Source organism: Pseudorca crassidens, chromosome 14 (genome assembly GCF_039906515.1).
Source record: "Pseudorca crassidens isolate mPseCra1 chromosome 14, mPseCra1.hap1, whole genome shotgun sequence".
Taxonomy (NCBI): Eukaryota; Metazoa; Chordata; class Mammalia; order Artiodactyla; family Delphinidae; genus Pseudorca; species Pseudorca crassidens.
This window is the reverse complement of record NC_090309.1, coordinates 66,434,818-66,452,614: the sequence shown is the minus strand read 5'-3', so window position 1 is coordinate 66,452,614 and position 17,797 is coordinate 66,434,818. Positions and strand designations below refer to the sequence as shown.

The following is a 17,797-nucleotide window of genomic DNA, read 5'->3' as shown; positions in this document are numbered from 1 at the left end:
ACTCCCTGAAATGGTACCCCAGTGTTGGTGGTAAGGGTCCACGTGCTTTTGCGGGGAGGACTATGGCTTTCATCAGGTGGTCTGGAGGGTTCTGACCCAAACAGGTTTAGGAATCAAAGGCTTAGACCTTCCAAGTAAACCGCAGCTGGGCAAAATCGCGACTTTGAAGTGCATTTCAACCTGCCTCCTCGGTGGGCGGTACAAGATGACTCCACGCCCTCCACTCCTTCGGCAGCACCCCTGGGGGCAGGGCTGAGGTCGGCCACGCCCTCCAAACACCGCCCATTCCTCTGCTCGGGGTGGGGCATTCCTACTGGGCATGCTCAGTACCAAGGACTCGGGTTGGCCTCCTAGGCGGAAGCGGGTCCCTGAGAGTTTGTGTGTTCTTCCCAGGGTTCTCCGCGCTACCGTTATGGTCGCCTCCTTGTGCCGGTGTCCGCACATGGGGTTCTAGGGCTGTGGATGTGCTTACAGGAACTGTCGCCACTACTCTTCGACGTCTTTGGACCCTCTTCCTTTCACTTTCTTTTGTTGACTCCTGTGTGACCCTCGTAGGACTCTGTTTTGGTTGCACCGATATCTGAGGTGATGTGGACCCCGGAGCTGGCCCTACTGAGGGGCTTCCCCACTGAGGCTGAGCTGCAGCAGTGGAAGCAAGAGGGAGTCGCCGGTTCGGGTGAGAGGGGTGCACCCGCCAAGGAGGGACTGAGGCCAGCGTGAGGACTGTGGGGAGAAGGGGTGGCGGCGGCTGGGTTCTCATCCCTTCTGGTTTTATTTTTTTCCTACCCAAATCTATCTGATTCTTAATGCTTTGGGTTGCTGCATCCTTGACATAGTGGGCGCGGTCCAAAGGCTACGTGCATGTCTTTACCCCAGACTTCTCACCGTCCGGGTTCAATAATAATGTCAATTGTTTTTCTAATCCCTTAACATTTCTTCAGTCATTTAATGCTTAGAATAGACCTGTAAGGTAGACACTACTTTTATTCCCGTTTTGCAGATGGAGGCATTTAAGTACAAATTAAGTAATTTATTCAAGGTCACACAGCTGGTAAGCACAACAGCTGAAATGAGGCAGCAAAGATGTAATCTTGTAAGCAAAGCACATTTACCGGAGAGAGAAAGAGTTAAAAGGCACATATACTAGTGGGATATAGGCACATCTGGTTGTGGAATTTAGGCTGGACCCAAAAGAGAAATAACAATGTAGGACAGTATATGTCCTGTCCTATATTTTTGTGTGTGTATGTATGTGTGCGCGGACCCGTGTTTGTGTGTATACGCAATAGGTGCTTCAGGAGAGAGGTAGTTTCTGAAGTTTGGGTCTGGAAGTCTCATGGAACAAGTCAAACTTGACCTGATTTTTGTTTAAAGAGTGAGACTGACAAGTGGAAAAGTTCCCCAGGAGGAGTCACAAGTGTAAAAGTGTGGAGGCAGAATGTGCATATGGATATTAGGGGAACAATGAGGGAACCAGCTTTTCATCAGGGAGGACAGTGGGGGTAGGAGGAGCCAGATCGTGAAAGGAAACTTTGTAAGGAAACTTTTCTGTTGTCAGTAGGAATTCTTTTGAATTCCCAGCAGAATTCCTTTTGATGTTACTTGCTAATGAGGAATATTATTTCTGGGTCTAACTTCTGACATGCTGCTCATGGTATGAATGAGCTTCTAATTCTAGGAGAAGTGATGGGCATTTGCTCAGTACTTTGTGGTTAATGTATAGGAAGCATTCTAAGTATATACATTTTTTTTTGGCATGCTGAAATGATAATAGTTACCTTTTACGGTATGAAAGTAGTTGTTCTTTGGATTATTGGACTAATTTTTTTCTATTACAGAGAGTGGATCTTTCCTACAATTGCTGCTAGAAGGGAACTATGAGGCCATATTCTTAAATTCATTGACTCAAAGTATTTTAAATTCAGCAACGATGACTGAAGAAAAGATTGACAGCTACCTAGAGAAGCAGATAGTAACATTCCTGGATTACTCAACAGATTTGGACAAAACCAGAAGGTAGAATTTTATTTGAAATTTTCGTAGGGAAACAGATTATGAATACATTTAATATTGCCTTGACAGTGTAAGGCACTGATTTTTGCAGTTGTTGAAAAACCTGGCTTTATGTTTACTCAGGACTCATGATGTACCAAATAATCTATGTAAGAGTTTCTGTCCAGAGGACCATTGAGAATGAAAAGGTAAAGTCGTGTAGGATATACAGGTTTCATATATAACACTGACTTATGACTGGGTGGTAGCTGCTAACCCACTGAGTTTCTAAATGCTTAAGTCTCATAGCTTTTAGCCATAGACAAGACTTCAGATCTTCTTTTCTTTTAACTTGAAAGTGTACACTCTCCATCTTGCTGTTTGTAGATTGCTGAGTGATAATTATAACTACTTTTATTATGTTTTAGGTTATCTTTAATGTTTTTAGCATGGAACCCTTGGTTTATCTTCTTCCATTGACGTTTATGTAATTTTATAGGATTAAATATAATGGATAGTTACACACCAGTGTAACCTAAGTTTTTCAGTGGCTTATATTTTACTATTGTTAGTTTGTTAATATACCTTCCTTTTCTCTAGCATCTCTGGCAACCACATCAAGCTTTAGTTGTCTTTAAAGCACAGTTTTGTTTTACCATTATTTCTAGGGAATGGCTTCATTTAGTTCTTCAACAAATCAACTCCTGGCTACGTGTTGAGGTTGTGAAGATGAATAAAACATAATCTGTATCTATAAGGAGTTCACAAAAGAGTGCTACTATAGGCATTTTATTTAAAAAATTAGTGTCATTCATTTTTATTTTTCTGGTTTACTAGTAGTTTACATTCCTCTGATGTCGTTCCTGATTATTATTTTGCTGTCAGATGTGTGTGTGGTATCATAGCCATTAGCTTTGTGTGGTGCACATGAAAACACACATACACACAAATACATCATACACTGGTAGACCAGAATTCGGCTTGTCACACAGAGCTGAGAAGAGACATTTCAGTTACCTCATTCTGAGGTATTTGGAAATTAAACTCTATTCTCAATTCCCCTTAAGGATTTTGATTTTTAGTTATGACAGTTATATTAAGGCTTTGAGATCTTGCTGCACACCTGTTTCCTCAAGTTTCCTAATTTCTAATTACAAACAGCCTCTTTTGTCACCTGTTTTCTGCTCATTCTTTGCTGTCAGTTGTGCTGCATCCAGAGAACTCCAGCTACCACAGGCTTGTAGGCTTGATTTTTTTTTTTCCTTAAAGAATCTTCCTTTTGAGGTAGGGCCTAGGGGATATGGGAAGAAGAGGGTGACTGCTTTTATTTTTCCTTCAGTGTGAAGCTACAGGATTCTCTGGCTGCTATTCGTTAGAGTTGAATCCCCACCTATTTGTGTCTTAATCTAGGGGTTGGCAAATTACTGCTGGTGGAGCAAGTCCAAAGTGCCTAAGAATGATGTTTACATTTTTAAAGGGTTGGAAAAAAAGAAACACGTGTGACCCACAAAGCTTAAAGTTTTTTTTTAAATCTCTCCTTTGCAGTATAGGTTTACCTACCCACTCCTGTCTTCAGCCAAAGTAGGATTGAAAAGGAATGGGTTCAAGTGAAATTTCTAGGGTTTTTTTTTGTTGTTGTTGTTCTAATAGTTGGTAGTACAGGATCAGTAAAATATTTGAAAACAACTTTTTGTTGTCAGCTTTCTTTTGTATAAAATCAGTTTTCCATCCAGTGTCAGAGCTGTTAAATAGAACACAAGACAAAATTCTAAGTGCCTGATAGGGTCCTAAACCAGTGCTGTTCAGGAGAACTTCCTGTGATGATGGAGATGTTCTGTATCTGCGCCGTACAGTACGGTAGCCAGTAGCCACGTTTGGCCATTGAGCACTTGAAATGTGGACAGTGCAACTGAATTTTAAATTTTATTTAATTGTAATTAATTTAAATTTAAAGCAGCCGTATGTGGCTCATGGTGATAATATTGGACATTGCAGATCTAAATTGTTTCAGAAATTTTTTTTTGTAATACTCTCAGATAATCTCAATAAATGTTGATATCTTACATTTTTCTTAATAAAACTGAAATGAAATAGTGTGCTTGTGGTTGTACAGTGATAGTGGCTCATGTTTATTTCTTTATTCTCATATGCAGACAGCAGCTGATATTCCTACTTGGTGTGAGCAGTTTGCAACTTTTTGTTCAGAGTAACTGGACGGGGCCTCTTGTTGATTTACACCCTCAGGATTTTCTGCCGTCTGTTTTGTTCCAGCAGTTTAGTGAGGTACGCTTCTTGGAAATGTCATATATAGGTATTATTGTGTTGTTTATTCTTTAGGAACGGCTCTTTATAAACTGGAGTTAATAATAGGTAGGAGAGAAACATGACTTTATTGCTTGTATAGAACCTACTAAGAATGCTTGTTCATTGATCAGATTTTCAATTCCAGAAGTTCCATTATCAGACTCAAACTCCTCTTCAGATGCTCCCCATTTTATGGAGCTCTGTTAGCTGCTCTTTTTATTAAAGTGCAGGCAGCTGCGCCAGTCACCCAGCTGCATATGTTACCACAGTTACATAAAGATCTTTCCTGGCAAAGCAGAGAATGTGGAGATCTGTTTAATTTTGTTGCAGGAAACTTTTGCTGCTGTCCTTACTAACAGTTCCCAGGGGTGATTTCCTTTATGTCACAGATATACTTATTTGTATATACTTACAGTGTCTGACACAGAGGTGCTCCATGGTGATAATGATTCTTCTTATCCATATATGGAGATAATATTATTGACCTGCATCAGTAGGTCATCAGTAGAGCTTGCAGTTTGAATTCCTCAGTACTGTTTGAGCACATATACGCAGGGCTTGGGGGATATGACATGCTCTGAAAAGAAGTATGGTAACTGATTTATCCAGACACCTCAGAACTAGAGCATTACTATCGACCACTCAGCCTGGAAGGCTGCGCTTAGCATCCAAAACTTGCACAGCAAAAGGGACCTATTTACTGTTACCTGGTTTCTCAGAATTAGAAGTAACAAATGAAAGGGGAATGGAGTTGTTAGAGATTAGTGTTAATAATTTGATGGTGGTTGGAAAGAGAAATACAAAAGCAGTCATAATCTGAAGCCTCTGTACACATCAGTTTACTGAGTCATTATGTTATATTGCAATAGAGTAATTGAGATTCATAATGCTGGCCCTAAATCGTAATTGAAAGGTTAAAAGCTCTTCCGTATCTTACGTCTAAGAAGGGAATTTAATCTATACTTTACAAAAGTTTTCATCCAAAATGGTTAAAATAAAATCCCCAAGATTTTGGCACTTAAAGAGATATGCTTCAATTGTCTAGCAAATTACTTATAAGGAATGCCTCATTCCCTCTCTTACTGTGTATAAAACAGTTTCTGGCCTCTATTGCCCTATAGTGCAGGTTAGAAACCCACCAGACAAAGTCGTAAGTACGTACCGAGCGCTAACGTGTGGTTGGAGTGGTGCTTCATTCATGTATGCTATATCAATTTGACGTATTCTCTAGATGAGAAGACTGATGCTCACAGTGGTGAAAGAAACTTGTCAGAGGCCTTATAGCTAGGGGATTGGAACACACACTTTCTGGGTCCGAATTCAGTACTCTTTCTGCTATACTAAAGTAGAAGCACCTGTAAAGTTAGGTAACAATCCAAACAGTACAGAAATGGGTTACATGAGAGGTTCAACCTATAAGAAATACTGAAATTAGGGCTTCCCTGGTGGTGCAGTGGTTGAGAATCTGCCTGCTAATGCAGGGGACACGGGTTCGAGCCCTGGTCTGGGAGGATCCCACATGCCGCCGAGCAACTAGGCCCATGAGCCACAACTACTGAGTCTGCGTGTCTGGAGCCTGTGCTCTGCCACAAGAGAGGCCGCGATAGTGAGAGGCCTGCACACCACGATGAAGAGTGGCCCCCGCTTGCCACAACTAGAGAAAGCCCTGGCACAGAAACGAAGACCCAACACAGCAAAAATAAATAAAATAAATTAATAAACTCCTACCCCCAACATCAAAAAAAAAAAAAAGAAATACTGAAATTAATGAAGACGTGTGGAAAGTGAATTTTGTCTGAGAAGACCTTTTCGTCAAGAGTGGACCTTGAGTTAGAACCTGAAAGATGATGAGGAAATGGACAGGTAGAGAAGAGAAAGAAATACGTTCTAGGTGCAGTCACATGAGCAGAAATTTAGAGGGGAGAAGAGTGCGGTGTTTGTGGGAAACGGATGCTTTGAGCCTGTTGGAGCAGCAGTAAAAGGTCAGCCTTGATGGGGCTCAGACCAAATCATAGGAAACTTTAAATAAGACCTTGATTTTAATTTTTTTATTAGAAGTGCCTCATATGGGACTTCCCTGGCAGTCCAGTGGTTAAGACTTTGCCTTCTAATGCAGGGGGTGTGGGTTCAATCCCTGCTCTGGGAGCTAAGATCCCACATGCCTCGTGGCCAAAATACCAAAATCAAAAAACAGAAGCAATATTGTAACAAATTCAATAATGACTTTAAAAATGGTCCACATTAAAAAAAAAAAATCTTAAAAAAAAAGTGCCTCATACATTCCAAAAAGCATACAGAATGTATACAGTTTAAATAACAAAACTCCTTTGTTCCCACCACCCGGCTTGAGAGAGAAAACATCACCAGCATTGTAGAACAGAGCTTCCCGACTGCTGTTCCCCAGGTTTTGAGCCCCTTTGCCATTGCAGTAGCTGTGTGGGGCCGGGGCTGGGGAGAGCTTTTGAACTGGTCTCGTCTGGTGTAGTAGCCTTCTCTAGTTACCCGATGTGCACTACAAATAATAGCATCTTATGCATTTGCTCTGACTTGGAAAAGGTTGGGAAATACAGGGTTACAAGGTCCCCTGTGTGTGCTTCCTGGTGGTATCCCTGGCCCCCTTTCTCATGAACCACTCTCATGAATTTTGTGTTAACATTCCATTGCTTTTTTTTTTTTTAATTTTATTTATTTATTTGGCTGCGTTGGGTCTTCACTGCTCCAGGAGTGCTTTCTCTAGTTGCAGAGAGCGGGGGCTACTCTTCGTTGCAGTGCGTGGGCTTCTCATTGCGGTGGCTTCTCTTGTTGCAGAGCACGGGCTCTAGGCGCGCGGGCTTCAGTAGTTGTGGCTCACGGGCTCTAGAGCGCAGGCTCAGTAGTTGTGGCGCACGGGCTTAGTTGCTCCGCAGCATGTGGGATCTTCCCGGACCAGGGCTTGAACCCACGTCCCCTGCATTGGCAGGTGGAGTCTCAACCACTGCACCACCAGGGAAGTCCTCCATTGCTTTTCTTCATGATTTTAGCACCTATGTATGTATGTATCCCCAGAGGACATATTGTTTAGTTTTGCCAGTTTTTGAACTTTATATAAATGAAACAAATTGTGTGTGTTCTGTGACTTGCTTTGCTCAGTGGTGTATTTCTGAAATTACACTATTATTCATTTTTACTATTGCATAGTATTCCAGTTGTATGAATATACCACAGTTTATATATCTATTCTACTCTCAATGGCCACATGGGATGTTTCCATTTTTTGCAATATATTATGTACAGTGCTATTAGGAACACGTCTTCTGGGAATCATTTGCAAGAATTTCCAAGCACAGCATATGCTTAAAAAAAAGGGATAGTGTTTGGTGCAGTGTGCTAGATGGAAGAGGCTGTTTTTACTGGCCCTCAGGCTGTAGTCGGGCAACCGCTGAGGACTGAGGGGATTGATATTTTGCCACACATGGAAATGCTTCCCAGCACTGAGTTGGGAAGCTCTGCTGAGGACATATATCTGTGAGTGGAGTTGCTGTGCCCTAGGGTATATGCATGTTCAGCTGTTCTTGGTCATGTCATGTTGTTTTTGAGAGGATTATTCAATTTATACTCTATACCAGCAATCTGAGAATTTGGAAGATAAAGGGAGTTGAAGTTTTTAAAGGGGAGTGGCACATCAGTATTTTCTAGTTGTCATTTTCCTGTGCTGATTTATGTTTCGTAGTTCTTGTGAAGGACAAATATTTGTGAATATACTTTATGGTCATGGAGTATAGTCATCAAAGCCAAATTAATTTTCCCTGCCTCTAAATTACGGCCTTGGCATTTTTAGCACTGTTTTTTAACCTCTGGTGCTAACCAGCCTCAGGGGAATAGCAGTGAAGGTTCATTTCTGAGTAGGTCACCTCTCACACATAAAAGTTGATCTCCTAGTAATCTAGTTTTATATTAAGTTTATCTCAGATGTTGACTTCTTTTCACTATTCTGATAAATAAGTATTTTTGTATGTCATATGCTCTCTTGACTGAGGAGTCGTTCCTAAGGGAATTGTAACCTTCATTTTGTCTGTTTTAATTGAGAATATAAACAATTCTCTTTATTTATTTATTTTTTGGATTCTTTTATAGGTTATTACAGAGTGCTGAGTAGAGTTCCCAGTGCTATACACTCATCCTTATTGATTATCTGCTTTACATATAGTAGTATGTATTGTTCATCCTCAAGATTTATCCATGTTGTATCATGTCAGAATTTTCTTACTTTTAAGACTGAATTGTATTCCATTGTATGTACGTACCAGTTTTTTTTGTTTTGTTTTTTGTCTTTAATTAATTTTTTTAAAATTTATTTTTGGCTGCGTTGGGTCTCCACTGCTGCACATGGGCTTTCTCTAGTTGCAGTGAGATCCAAGTAGTATATCATGGAGTATCTCTTTGTGTAATTTTTTATTTGTTGCCCTGTTAAATTACTTGTTTGTTATCTTTAAAGATTTCGTTTAGAAGAAAATGATCTAAATTTGTGCTACAACAGGTAGACATCTTTCTCATCTCAATGTGATTAGAATAAGGATCCTTTTTCTTAAAGGCATGTCTTGTACTTCACCAGCTTGGTTTGGATGTTAGGAAATAAAGATTGTTAAATCTATCTAAATGGCAAGATGATTTGATGAGGCTGCAGGTCCAACTTGGGCACATTAGGCAGGGTCTTCTTTCTAGTTCTTTTTTTTAAAATTTTATTTATTATTTTATTTTTGGCTGCATTGGATCTTTGCTGCTGCGTGCAGGCTTTCTCTAGTTGCAGTGAGCAGGGGCTGCTCTTTGTTGTGGTGTGCGGGCTTCTCATTGCGGTGGCTTCTCCTGTTGCGGAGCACGGGCTCTAGGTGCGTGGGCTTCAGTAGTTGCAGCATGCAGGCTCAGTAGTTCTGGCTCACGGGGTCTAGAGCGCAGGCTCAGTAGTTGTGGCGCACGGGCTTAGTTGCTGTGCAGCATGTGGGATCTTCCTGGACCAGGGCTCGAACCCGTGTCCTCTGCACTGGCAGGTGGATTCTTAACCACTGTACCCCCAGGGAAGCCCTTCTCTCTAGTTCTTAAGCAGTAGGTTCACTTGTGTATTCGGTACCTCCACTTGGAGGTCTCACAAGGTACCTCAGACTCATTGTGTCCAAGACTGAACTCATGGTGAGGTTCTTCTCCAAACCAGGTCTCCTTTTGGTGTCTGTGTCTCAGTGACCCACACTACCATCATGCAGTTGTCCTAGTCAGAAGTCTAGAAGTGATCCTGGCCCTGTCCTTGAGGACTTCCTCATGCTTAGCATAGCCCAGGAGCTTGCTGAGGGGCAGGAAGAGGTAGAGAGGTCTGAGGGGAAGGCAGCATGAGGTGGTAGGAAGAACACTGGTTTGGGAGTTGGAAAACTTGGGCTGTAATGTCTGTTCAAACGCTGATAACTTCTGTGTGATTTTGGACTGCACTTAACTTTTTTGTATCTGTTTTCTTCTGAAGTTGAGGCAGTTACAGTACTTAAATAGTTCCTTGATTATTGAACTTAAAAAAAAATTCCTTCTACCCTCAGTGTAGGTAACAGTAAGCATTATTTGTGGTTTGGTGGTGGTCATTCACGTTGTCTTTATTCCTCTAGTACACTTTTCAATAATGATGAAGGTTAGGCAGAGGATGAACCCACAGCTATTACTTTCTTACCTTTATTGAATGTTTCAACAAAGCATTGAGCCAGACACTGATCACTTGGATTGTTTAATCCTTACAAGAACCCTGTGAGGTTTAGGTTCTATTATTTTATTTTATAACTGATGAAACAGAGGCTTCAGTTAAAAAAAAAATTACCTATGCCCACAAATTAATAATCAGAAAAAGGACCCTATCCCGTGTCTGTGACTTACAGCCCACGTTCCTAACATTGAGCATTCCTACTATCGATTTTGTGGTGACTGTCAAAATGATTCAGTCCACATTTTAAAAACACAGGTGCTTCGTCTGTTGTAGAAAATCTCTGTTCAGTAAGAAGTAGATTTTTCAGAGGCATCCCTTTTGGGCAGCCTCAGTTCACATTGGTCCATGATTGTATGCCTACTCAGCATTTGATATGTAAGACCTTGTTGTTTTTTGGCTTTATAGTAATTATGGAGCAGCAATGGTTTGTAATGACATTAGCCAGCTGGTGAAGCATATATGAAATGTAGGTGTTTAATATGAATACTTTCACATAGGGATGGTTTTTATTGAGAAGCTATTTTGTTGTAAGTAAATCTGTAAAGTCATGATGCTTCTTCAATAGTAGCATTTTCTTGGGCTTCCCTGGTGGTGCAGTGGTTAAGAATCTGCCTGCCAATGCAGGGGACGTGGGCTTGAGCCCTGGTCCCGGAAGATCCCACATGCCACGGAGCAACTAAGCCCAAGCGCCACAACTACTGAGCCTGCACTCTAGAGCCCGTGTGCCACAACTACTGAAGCCCGCACGCCTAGAGCCTGTGCTCCGCAGCAAGAGAAGGCACCCATGCACCGCAATGAAGAGTAGCTCCTGCTTGCCACAACGAGAGAAAGCCCATGCGCAGCAATGAAGACCCAGTGCAGCCAAAAATAAATAAATAAATAAAATAAATTTATTTTGGAAAAAAAGGGTGCAACTTGGGAAAAGCAAATTAAAAAAAAAATACTAACATTTTCTTGATTGCCCTGTTATCTAAAGTACAAGCAGGAAGCTGTCTGTCAGGGCAGGCTGGAGTTGTAATGTTAAGACTCCATCCAGTGCCAACTGCTGTGTAATAGATCAGTGCCTGTGTTTCACAGCTGATTACCTGGAAAATATGTATTCTTGTAAGACATATAACGATTAATATGTTGCTAAATTATATCATCTTAAATTTTTTTTTTTCAGGTCAAAGGACTGGATGCACTCATTCTGAGTTTGCTCATTCTAGATGGTGAATCAATCTACAGCCTGACCTTGAAGCCTATACTGCTATTATTAGCACGAATTTCCCTAGTGAATGTAAGACATAGGCTGACAGCTATTCAGGTAAGGGAAGAAAAGGAGCCAGGAGATTCAGACCCAGGTGTGACTTTTGTGCTGATTAGCATAAAACTTTAGGTGTGATGCTGAAAATGTCTTGGTATATTTGTTTTCTAAGTCTTCTTTAGGTGTTTAATTTTAAAATCTGATGAAAATAAGCAAAAACTGTCTCCTCTCATGAGATTCGTCTAGTATAAAATGAGATGTTGAGCCTCTTAAATGGGTTTGTATATATGTGTTGTGTGTATATTTCCATGTGTATAAATGTTCATTCTCTGAATCTTAAAAATAGGTTTAAAAACACCCTTCATAGTTTTTTGTGAATTTCATGTAAGGATAATGAGTAGCCAGAAGTATAGCACTTTTAGTAAATCTTTTTTTAAAATTAATTTCACTTTTTACTGTTTTTATTAAAGCTCCTAGAAATTTTTTTAAAATAAATTTTATTTATTTATTTATTTATTTTTGGCTCCGTTGGGTCTTTGTTGCTTGCACACGGGCTTTCTCTAGTTGCAGCAAGCAGGCTTCTTATTGCGGTGGCTTCTCTTGTTGCAGAGCACGCGCTCTAGGTGTGTGGCCTTCAGCAGTTGTGGCACGCAGGCTCAGTAGTTGTGGCACGCAGGCTCAGTAGTTGTGGCTCGCAGCTCTAGAGCACAGGCTCAGTAGTTGTGGCGCATGGGCTTAGTTGCTCCACGGCATGTGGGATCTTCCCAGACCAGGGCTCGAACCCGTGTCCCGTGCATTGGCAGGTGGATTCTTAACCATTGTGCCACCAGGGAAGCTGTTTCTTGATTACTGTTTCTTGGCTCACATCCTACCTTGTTTCATATTTGGGTTGGATTTAGTAGAGCATTTGTTGAATGTCTGTTATATGGTTTCTTTAGGTCACATATAAATTAGTGAGAAAAGCACTGATACAGATAGCTATTACGCAGTGGGAGGTGACGAAAACCACATGAGAGATTCGAAGAAAGTCCTTGAGGTGTAGTGGAGGTTGTCAGCTGTGCAGTGTGCAGGCTCCGTCACAACTGCTCAACTCTGTGCACCTAACTATTCAATCTGCCTTGTAGTGTGAAAGCAGCTGTAGATGATATGTATGTGAATGGGTGTGACTGTGTACCAATAGAGCTTTATTTATGGACACTGAAATTTACATTTCATATGCTTTTCACATGTCACAAAATATTATTTTTCTCTCTTCCTTTTTTTTTTTGCAATGATTTAAAAATGTAAGAACAAGTCTTGGTTTTAGGCTGTAGGAAAACAGGTGGTGGGCTGGTTTGGGTCCATAGGCTGTAGCTTCCTGACTCCTGTCCTGATTGTTGCAACTTGGGCATACAGAGCTTGTATTTCCAGAAATAGTAAATCTAAATTTTATGTGAGATCTCCCAATTTCCAAGTGTTGGCTGAAAAAGTTTAAGAAACACAGTATTTCTATGGGCAAAATGTGGACTTGGTCTGTACTGTATAAGGGCTTACTTTCCTAAGCATTTAAGTTGTGACAAAGAGGAGGTAAGAAGGGAATCATGCCTCTTTCAGCAGCTCTCATGAGGACAGATGATTTGGAATCAGTTGTACCAGAAAGTTTTGTTTTTTTTTTTTTTTTTTGCTGTACGCGGGCCTCTCACTGTTGCGGCTTCTCCCGTCGCGGAGCACAGGCTCAGCGGCCATGGCTCACGGGCCCAGCCGCTCCGCGGCATGTGGGATCTTCCCAGACCAGGGCACGAACCCGTGTCCCCTGCATTGGCAGGCAGACTCTCAACCACTGCGCCACTAGGGAAGCCCAAGAGAAGTGTTTTTAATAGATGGGTTTCAACATACCCTAGCAGATATAAGACCTTATCTTTGATTTTTTTGTTTAGTGATGTTAGCTTGAATAAAAAAATGTTTTCCCAAGTTGATCTGAGTTAAATGATCTTATAGACTGACTAGTACTTGGCCCTAAAGGAAGTATCATCAAAGCATGAGGTTGCTAAATGGCATTATTTTCTTTCTAGTGAGACTAATGGTCAATGAGTTAGTGATACAGTTTTCTTGGTGGAAAACTTTCATCAGCAAGTACCTTCTTTAAGCATCATTTGTAAAAAGATACGTATAGTATCAACAGCTTAGGAGAACAAGTAAATATGTGAACTGCTGGTTGCAGATGTCGTAGGATTGGAGACATAAGTTACCTGAGTTTCTTGGCAGATGCTAAACAGCTTTTGACTTCTGTTTCAAAACCCTATTTTCTTGTACATCTCCATGCAAAGATCATTCTGTGCTGAAACCTTGCCTTTCAGTTGAAATGTTATAGTTTTCTTTCCTTTGGGTCTTTGATATATTATTCTGTAAACGATGATGTTAAAAATGATTTCTTGGAGAAATGAAGATAAAATGATAAAGAAGCATGACATGCTTATCCAAGTTCATCTTAACCTTTTAAATTAATTTTGAAATGGCTGGATCTTAAGGAACATATCAGGTTGTTTATTATGATTTTATTTTTGTGGAACTATAAAAGAAGATGATTTTCCCCCACCCCCTAGTCTGTGAAGTGGATAGACTAGTGTTAGTAATATGTGAATGTTGAGTAAAAAGAATTTTGGCTTTGGAATCAGACCAGAGTTTGTCTGACTCAGCCACTTAACAACTGTGTGGCCTTAGGCCAGTGAATTTCTCTGAATATCAGTTTTCTTATTTATAAAATGGACTAAGTTGGCAAACATTTATTGGGTTTCTTTTGAATACACTCATGCTCCCTGCCTTCTAGGAGGTTATTGACTAGTGTGACTTGTCAATCAGAATATTCTGTAATAAGTGCGATAATCAGGAGACAGGATCTAGGAACTATCTAAAGCAAGGCTTCTAGTTTTCTTTTTTATTAATGCTCAAATTGTCTATTAAGTGATTCCTGACAGATAGAAAAAGGCACTTATATTTTCTAGTAGAAAAATAGGCTATGCTTTCTTTCTCTGTTTCACACTCCCCCTTCTCCCATCTGAAGATTTTGGGTTAAGAGTTAGTTTATAGATCTGATTTTAAGAGTTGAGCATCTTATGTTGTATGTTTTCTTAAAAGGGCAGTCTCTTTGACCGGATCTATCTAAATTCCATGTCTAGAAAAGGAAAGACTGCTGCCAGACCTGACTCACTTATTGCTGACAGCAGATAAGGGACAGATTATTGAAATATAGACTGACTTCATCAGCCTAGTGATAGGAAAAGAATGAAAATGAGACAGCACCTCAGGGAATTAAATTAAAAATGATGTGAAACTTTATTAGATAATTCTACCTTTCCTCTCCTTAGATGGACTGAGGGAACAGCGTTAATAATTAGAAAAGATTTTGTCAGAGGGTCAAAATTCATTTGTGATTTTTTGATTGTTGTAGCACTTGTGTGTAGTTTAGAAGGGGAGCAAGCAGTTTTACCCCTTAATCAAATGAAGAAATTAAGTTCAAGTAAAAAAGAAAATGCTTTTGGTAATTGAGCTTGATCTCCTATTAGTAGGTATTGCTTTAAAAAAAAGGAAAATTAATTTTTCACTCCTTTGTGCAATATAATTTAGAGTAACATAGTTGTAATTACGTTAGATGATTCAGTGCATGATCATACTTGGTAATTTAATGAGCCTATCAAAAATATTTAATACTACTTGCATGTGCGCGCACGCACACACACACACACACACACACACACACACACACACACACGCATAGCAGAAGATCTAGAAGAATATAAACCTCTGTCATGGATTTTTCTGGGGGAGGAGAATGACGCTGAGGCAGCAGAAGAGAGACTTTCATCTTCACTGCGTATGCTTCTGTATTGGCTTGTTGTTGTTTGTTGTTGTTGTTTAGTAAGGATGTGTTGAAAAGTAAGAGTAAGCATCAGAGAACTGAGAAAAAGCTACTGTGTTCTCAGCCTGTGCATTGGTCAAGACAATGTATAAAATGCAGTTTCTACCCTCCAAAATATATGGAGCAGGTATTTACACACTTGAAAAACAAGAGCTCTGCAGCGTGGCGCTAACTTCTAAGCACAGTGTGGAAGTTTAGAGAAGTGAGAGACCAGTGTGTGCCCTACTAGTGGGAGAAGGCTTCATGGAAGAGGGTGTGGAAGAGATCTTCCCAGTTTGGGGAATATCTGAACCCAGGGTATATCTTACCTTGTAGTTTGCATAGCATACGTTGCTTCAAGGAGGATACAGAGATGAGTAAGACATGATTCCTCATCTTGTTGGCTAGATGGCAGACAGCATTGAAAGCTAGGATGACATACACGAATACGGTGGAGTGTGTCTGCAAAGAGAGGTGCAAACAATGTGCTGGAAGTTGAGATGAGGGAAAAAAATCACCCATAGGAGGTTCTTGGGGGAGGCCTCCTAGGATTGTTGGTATTGGATTATGGTGCTGGTAGAGTGTCACGGCAGAGCAGCACGATTACAGTAGGCATTTTAAAGGAGGAAATGGTAGGTTCGAAATGACATCAGGAAGCCCAACTGGCTACAAATACAGGCTTTGAGAGAATGGAGGAGAGATGTTATTCTCGTGGAAGACATGGCAGTGGATTTGGTATTATTACTGAAGTCATAGCAGCTTATTGAAGGGTAAATTTAATCTCACAAATGTAAAAATATTCTAAAAATTGATTTGAATTAATGTGAAATTTTTTTCCTAAGGGTCCTTTTAATTCAACGTAAACACGTTGGTGTTTCCTTTTTCTAGAGCTTGCCATGGTGGACTTTGAGATGTGTGAATATTCACCAGCAATTGCTTGAGGAACGCTCACCTCAGCTCTTTGCTCTTGCTGAAGACTGTATTGATCAAGGTATGTCGCAGATGTTGTTTGCTATGAACATGTAGCTCCATTCTGTTTTCTTGGCTGAGACATTCCTCTTTCGTCTGTTGTTTGACAGCAGATGGTAACTTTTTGTGTTCCATTCTTTCTGGATGTGGAGTATCACAAATTATTAGGATGTCAGATTATAGGATTTCTTTTTTGTCTTTGAATTTTTAAAAAGGCAATCACTATTATTTATATTACCTACTTAAAAAGAGTGATTTATTCTATGTAGCTCACCATGATTTTATCACAAACTGCCTAAAGGTATTTAAATATTTTCTCGGTTCTTTAATGTAAGAAACCTCATTAGAAACAAATGTAAACTCCCTTTATTTAAAAAAATCTTTAACTAATTTGAACTGGAGTAAATTGTACCAAATTGCATGCAGAACAGGAAATTATTTATCCTATATCCTACTGAGTACATGAAGAAAGGATTCAGGTTTTCTTTTTTTTAAACATTTTGTAGAAAATACATTTTACTGAGGATGACAGTGGATAGAGAGGCATTTTTGCATTTTGTTTTATTGTTTTTTATTGTAGTACATAATGTACCTATAGAAATGTGCCTAGATATAAATATAAAATTAAGTAAATGATCATAAACCACACACCCCTGTAAATGCCTTTGTTGCAGATGCCTCATGTGTCTTTTAGGAAAACATTTTGAGGAAGGGGGAAAATCTTGGGTACCTTGACCCTTGGTTTCCCTGGGATTTTGGAACAATTATTCCTAACAAAAGTTGCCAAACAAAAACAAATTCTCTTGTAGTGAAGGAATACAGAACACAAGTAAACTTGTGTTCAGAAATGAACTTCTGAGTTTCAGAGAAGGGATTTGACATTAAGTGTGCCTGATTCCAGAGCCCTTACTCCTCTCACATCACAAGAGTATGAAGTCATTATGTATGTGGGTGCGTATGTGTGTTGGGGGTGGTGGTTAGTATCACTCTGCGTGGAGAAGCAGTGATCTGCTCTTGATTGAGGCGGCACATTCGTGAAGGCGTAAGACAGCTCTTGTGGGTGTGGGCATGTGTAATTGCAAGATGCTGCTGTACCTTTCTGGAGTCTGGTTCCTTTAAAGGTGCATCTGTATAGTAACAGGCTAGGTCACAATGCACTAGAGAGGACATTAGTTTGTGCGGTAACACATACCACTAAGCTAGAAACTAGTTTCTCAATTTTGTTCTAAGACAGAAATACATACACATATGCTAATCTTAGATAAAATGAACATCTATATGTGATTCAAAATGAGAATGTCAGGTAAATATTATTCAGTCAGTATAATTGTTATTTATATACCTGGACTTAGTTTATATTTGTTCAGGATTTTATGTTATGTAAGAGTGTGGAACAAGCAAGGGTATGTTAGATCAGACTTGTACATGTAAAAGAAGTTATTCTGAGCTTAAACTTTGTATATATAAAACAATATTTGTTCTGCCATGAGATTTAAACCTGACATGTTAGCAGATTGTTTTATTAAATGTAAGCAGTTTACTTTTCTATACAATGACATTTCACTACATGTACAATGATGCAATGAAGCAACAGAACTGAAAAACAGTATTTCTTTTTCCTGTAAAAGTCTTTGGTTTAATGCTTTTGGATTACAAAAGGTTTTTATGAGCAAATTTAGGCTGCTGAACCATCTATATT

General features: G+C 39.9%; 1 protein-coding gene across 3 annotated transcripts in view; it reads left to right on the top strand.

Annotated features, from left to right (window-relative positions):
• Nucleotides 1–341: 341 nt before the first annotated feature.
• The window catches only part of TTC27 (tetratricopeptide repeat domain 27), a 176,345-nt gene continuing 158,889 nt past the window's right edge, over nt 342–17,797 (top strand). For all 3 annotated transcript variants that reach the window (XM_067703305.1, XM_067703303.1, XM_067703304.1), the window contains exons 1-5: nt 342–676; nt 1,839–2,016; nt 4,146–4,275; nt 11,175–11,315; nt 16,018–16,120. In XM_067703305.1, the coding sequence (XP_067559406.1) occupies nt 589–676; nt 1,839–2,016; nt 4,146–4,275; nt 11,175–11,315; nt 16,018–16,120 (640 nt within the window). In that variant the 5' untranslated portion in view covers nt 342–588. The remainder of the gene's footprint in view (nt 677–1,838; nt 2,017–4,145; nt 4,276–11,174; nt 11,316–16,017; nt 16,121–17,797) is intronic.